Source organism: Pseudonaja textilis, chromosome Z (assembly GCF_049901715.1).
Source record: "Pseudonaja textilis isolate UNSWEBS1 chromosome Z, rPseTex1.2, whole genome shotgun sequence".
Taxonomy (NCBI): domain Eukaryota; kingdom Metazoa; phylum Chordata; class Lepidosauria; order Squamata; family Elapidae; genus Pseudonaja; species Pseudonaja textilis.
Genome location: NC_142008.1, coordinates 26,613,131 through 26,619,130, shown reverse-complemented (window position 1 = coordinate 26,619,130; position 6,000 = coordinate 26,613,131). Strand labels below are relative to the sequence as shown.

General features: G+C 36.0%; 1 protein-coding gene across 5 annotated transcripts in view; it reads right to left on the bottom strand.

The window, feature by feature from the left end:
- Positions 1 to 6,000, bottom strand: part of ARMC3 (armadillo repeat containing 3) — an 89,858-nt gene that overhangs the window by 48,645 nt on the left and 35,213 nt on the right. For 4 of the 5 annotated variants that reach the window (XM_087916487.1, XM_087916486.1, XM_087916488.1 and 1 more), the window contains one exon: positions 3,479 to 3,662. The exons of the other annotated variant lie outside the window; for it this stretch is intronic. In XM_087916487.1, coding sequence (XP_087772613.1) covers positions 3,479 to 3,662 — 184 coding nt within the window. The remainder of the gene's footprint in view (positions 1 to 3,478; positions 3,663 to 6,000) is intronic. 5 annotated transcript variants of the gene reach the window in all.

Here is a 6,000-nt window from a genome sequence, read left to right as displayed (position 1 = left end):
TATAATACTAGATAAATGGGAGAATATATGGACGAAGGAATTAAAATTAATATTATAGTTTGAAAGAAAACTTTTATAAAATGATATATCATTGGTACTTCACTCCAGATAGATTAGCGAAAATCTATAAAGGGATTTCTAATATGATTAGTGCTGGAAATGTAGTCAAAATCCAGGTTTATTTTATCATATGTCTTGCGAATATATAAAAACATATTGGATAAACATAACAATGACAATGCAAAAATATTTAAGATATAAATATTAATGAAAGCTGAAATTTTTCTTTTAGGTATGATGGACAAGTCAATTGAAAAACAATTTGGGGTGCTATTTTTTCACATGATGACAGGGATTCTACTTGCAAAACATTGGAAAGAAAAAGAGATGCTGATTGTTAAAGAATGGATTTTGAAATTGACTGAATTAGCAAAGATGGTAAAATTAACTGCTTTGGTTAGAAATAATGGACTAAACAGATATATATGAAACTGAAAACTGTGGACTTTCTACACAGTAAATATAATAACAGGGTTAACAGAGGGATTTGGAGGTTAGTGTAATGTTTAAGTCAACCTGTTGACTGCTTTCTTCTTTTTCATGTGTGTGTGTGTGTGTGTGTGTGTGTCACACACATATACATACACCAATATAAATATATTGTATGTATATTTTGTACACACACACACACATATATTTGTAAAAGGGGAAAATAATTTATTGCTTATTTTTCTGTTTCAGAAATCAGCCAGGGTAGATCCTACATCTTATATGTTAAATTGACTATTTTCTTGAATTCATTTATTATATAGTAAATTCTGGGAATATTCTTTTATGCAGTTAGCTTCTTTATTCCCCACTTTTGTGGTTAAAAACTGAAACTATGTATCAGGTTGAAGATCTATGTGTATAATGATATTTCCCAGAAATAAACTGGTAGAATAAAATAATAATACCATATATTGTCAACTTTAATTAGACTATGATAAGTTCCTAAAAATAAATCTGCAATTCAACTTGGCTATCCAGCAGAGGCGGCAGCAAAGAAAAAGAAATAAAATTCATAGGACAAGAAGGTTTCCTGCATTAGAAATTATGTACAACAAATATACATAAATTAAAATAATAATGTGAGAGGTGCTAGAAATAATTAATAACCAAGAGATGGTTGAAATAAGAACTGTCTAAGTCTGTCACAGCTTATGTCATCAGAGTCCCTTGAGAGACTAAGAATCTTATTACAGACAATAAGAAGTACATTATTCTCTATATTATTACATTTTGCTATATGGCACTGCTGTGCTTCAATTGCAGTTTGACAAATCAAAATCTGAGACATATTTAAACAGCATTGTCATGCTGAGTGCAAACTACTTCCATCCGGCATGCTTGCTTGAGAATTCCATGGTTGATTCAGGAGCAGTGAACTGGTCATATAAACAAAGAATTACAAAATCATTACAAAAGGATAAAAGAAGAGCTTAATTCCTTGGGGACATTAATCAATAAGATATTTTGAGACAAATCATATCTTTAAAAGAAAATGTCTGTGTCTTAATTTATTCAGATTAAATAATGATGATAAAAATCAGTCTTGTGAAGGAAAAATATTTCTTATGAGAAAATTCAGAAACAAATGTTGTATCTTGGGATGGATTGTTTAATTCAATAACAAATGATTTATTTGTGAAAACTTTTTTTACCCACATTTCCTCTTTACAGTACAACCATATGAATGTACAACATTGTATTAAAAAAAAGTGGATGCTACAACATTTTACATGAACTGCCTGTGTGCATGTGTGTTTGTGCACAGGGAGATAGAAGATCTGTAACAAAGATCAGTGGCTTGATTTAAGATATATTCAAGATGGGGCATATCTTCTAAATTTGTCCATTTGAAGTAAGCCCATTATCTCAATATGCTGTAAAAAAGCAGGGAAGGAAGAGGAGGGGAAGGAAGGGAAATGTCTTTGTATTGTATGGAGCAGCGGTCACCAACCGGTGGGCTGCGGCCCACTGGTGGTCCGTAAGAAAATTTTGGTGGGCTGCAGAGAAATCTCACCCCCAGAGCACCCCCACAAAGCAATTAATCCAGGTTGTGCAGAAAGACAAGGCTGCACCGCCCACATGGCCCGTGAGAACCCTCCCCGCTCACTCACTCCTTACCCGGTAAATTTGCCTGCTAAATTGCTGTTTTCCCTTTTTCTGACCATCATCTGTTCTGCTGTGCTGGGAGATTTAGATTAGCTAGGAAGCAGGAAATGGTTGGATTTCTTGCTTTCTAGCTAGTCTTTAGATCTTCAGCTCAGTACAGCTGAACCTCCCTTAGGACTGAAGGTTTGCTTCCAAGCAAATTCAGTGCAGACTCACAGCAAGCAAATTTGAGAGACTGAACTAGCCAATGGCAGATAGATAGATCACTGAATGATTCTGTGAGCAACTCAATCTGTCTGCCTGCTTTGCCTCATTTTGGGTAAAAGTTGCTCTTTTTTTAAAATAAAAAATTCAATATTTACATGCATGGTGTGTTGCGAGTTAATTTTATGAGTTTGCCTGCAAGCAAATTTTATGTGACAGATTGAGCTGGCCAATGGCAGATAGATAGATCTCTGAATGAATCTGTGATTCTGTGAGCAACTCAATCTGCCTACTTTGCCTGATTTTGGGTAAAAGTTGCTCTTTTTTATAAGAAATTCAATATTTATATAAATATTTATAATATTTACATACAAGCCATGCTCAGCCAGTCACATAACCACCAAGCCACACCCACAAATTAGGCCATGCCCACAGAACCAGTTAGTGGTCCCTGGGATCTAAAATTATGAGTTTGGTGGTCCCAGAGGGTCCAAAAGGTTGGCGACCCCTGGTATGGAGTATTTCTCTAGGCTTCTTAAATATATCTGTCTATTTACATATATTCTATCTAAATACAGAGCATATATAACATTTGACATGGTGACTTTGTGGTTTATTCCATAATATTCAAATATAAAAACAACTTAATTAATTTACTTCCAAGAAATAAAGACACTGGATCTTTAATAGAAGAGAACACCCACCTTACTAATAACAAGACAGTTCTCTAAGACAACTGGTTTGATGCCTTATGAACTTTGACTCCAAGGATAGAAACTAAAAGAATCTTCCTTAGCAGGTACCAGAATATCTTGTCCAGCATTGGGTATTGTATCATTTCTCCCTGATTTACAGAATGGTAATCTCAAGCAGCAAAATTATCTTGTGCTAATCTGGGATGACAGAAGATGCCTGCAGTCTTATCAAAAAGTATATCACTGCATTGTAGAGCTAATAAGATGTAGGATATGACATCACTGGCTCCTTATTTTAGGAAACTTATGTCAAACTATTAAGATTTAATAATGGCATCTAATCATAAAAAGGAACCATTGACTGGACATTCATATATTCTAAAGACTTTTCTCAAGACATAGGAATTTCTATAATGACGTACGATCAGCGGCTGCCTTAGCAATAGCTTTTGCGGCATTCTTCTGAAATTCAGTTAGAGTGGAAACTTCAGTGAAGGCCAGTAGCTTTCTGAGACCCCCTGTCTCCTGGATCAGTTGCATTGTATCCACATCCTCAAGACAATTTGCCACAACTCCAAGAGCTTCTACATGTAGGTCATTAAATTCCTATAAGTTAAAAAGATACAGATATGACATCAACATTGTAAAAGGATTTAAAACTCTGTTACTGTTTTCTGACCACATGTTTTGGTACGCCATATTCCCATAATACTGCTGTCATAATTTACATATATAAAAACACTGGTCTCATAAACTAATATGCTGTGACAGGATACCTTAATTGCAGAAAAATATTTGACAAGTTCTCCCATTATTTGAAAAGTGCTCAGAAGGCACAGCTGGTGCAACTGTTATGGCAGTACAGGCAGTTCTTAGGCCCCCTTGAGTGGTCCATGCTACATCATTGCCGGTCTGCTTCTGGGTGCAATTGAAAATGTTGGTCATCCTCTTTAAAGCCCTGTATGACATGGATCCAATCTACTTGGGCTACCATCATACCCTGATGAGGCTGGCCCATCTGATCTGCACCAGCAGAAGGGACATACTATGGATTCAGCCAAGGAATTTTGGCTGATGGGATCCAGAAGAGCCTTCTCTGCTGCGGCTCCTGCTTTCTGGAACATCTTACCCTCCTCATGTTTCAAAAGAGCCTTAAGACCTGGCTTTATCTGATGGAGACCCAATGGGGGAACTTCATACTGGAGGTAGCTGTCTAATAAAAATCCAATCCCCATTTCCCATATGTTCAGCTACCTTCTTTGCCACCTTGTTCCCATGATTTTATTGCAGCCAGAACAATCTGGAGCTGAATATGCTTAAAAACTGTAGAGAAGAGAATGGATGTTAGGAAAAGGCCTCCTACCACTCCTTATTATAACATCCTTATTATATTTAACAGCACTGTAGCAGCAGTAAAGTTCTTCAGGTTTTGGGGTTCTATAGTCTCCCAGGACTTGACATGGTCACCTAACATTAGAACCATCACCAAGGCACAACAAAGAATAACTATAACCCATTGTTCCCCAATCAATGTACACTTGAGGACCTCATGGCAGCATGACAGAATGCAATTAATGATCCAACAAAATAGCTAGAGAACAAAATAAAAGACACCGTAAGAAAAATGGAAAAAGAAAAGCAGCTAACACCACTAAGAGAAAGCACATGCAACCACAAGACTCCTTCACACCTAAGATCTATGGACTCCCTAAAATATACAAGAAGGGGATCCCCTTAGGCCCTGGAACACCAACGTACAAACTAGCAAAATCCTGCAGAGGAAACTCGGAAACCTGGTCAATGACTCAACCCACTCAATACATTCCCCAGAACAATTTCTCCAATACATCAAACACACTAAGATCAACAAGGAGAAAATCCTTCAATGTCACTGCTTTCTTCACCTAGATTGACATCAACCTGGCTAAACAAACCATACACCACCTACTCACTAAACACCATACCCACAAGGAAGATTCCACTACAGAACATTCCACATTCAAAGAAACCATTGTGAAACTCCTGGACCTATGCCTCAACGCATACTTCAATTTCAATGGGAAAATCTGTAAGTAAGTACAAGGTACACCAATAGGATCATCCATATCAGGCCTGTTAGTAGAAGTAGTCATGCAATGATTTGAATCTACAGTTCTAACCAACCATCCAACCAAAATTCAGGACATGCAGATGATATCTTCGTCATCATCAAATGATCCCAAATTGGAGAAAAAAACCACCTACTCAATAACCTATTCCCTGGGATCAAATTCACACACGAAGAAAGAGAAAGCAGACTCCCATTCCTCAACATCAACAGAAGGAGAATAGACAATGGAGAACTGGAAACCTGAGTCACTCCAAGTGAAATAGAAATAATTAGGAAAATTTGGGTGTGGGCAGAAATGGACAAATTGACAAAAGAATTAAAAAAGGATGAATTGGAATATTACAAAGTATGGAATAAGTTTTATGGTTGGTTAGAAAAGAGAAAGGATCAAGATAATTAAGAAATGATTAAATGTATATAGTATATACTATGTATATAGAATATAAATATGCACTATTTTCATATGTGACTTAGCAATGTAAGAAGACAACTATGTGGGTTAGGAGGATTGTACCATGTCCATTGTTTTTAATGTCCCTTTCTGTTTTTGTGTTTGTCTAATAAAATTTAAAAATTAAAACAAAAGATATCCCAAATGTATGGCTCCAGTATTGGTGTCTACAAATACTGTTCATTTTAGAGGTCCCCACTAGCCTGAAGAACCAAGAGAACATTATTCCATATAATCAGAAAGCACTCACTTTATCTGAAGAAAACCTGTTTATATCTATTCCAGTCAAGTTATAATTAGTTTAGCTGACAATCAATTAAATAAATTTATCAATTAAAGAAATAAAATGCCTTATTTAATTCTCTTTAATTAACCATGAACCC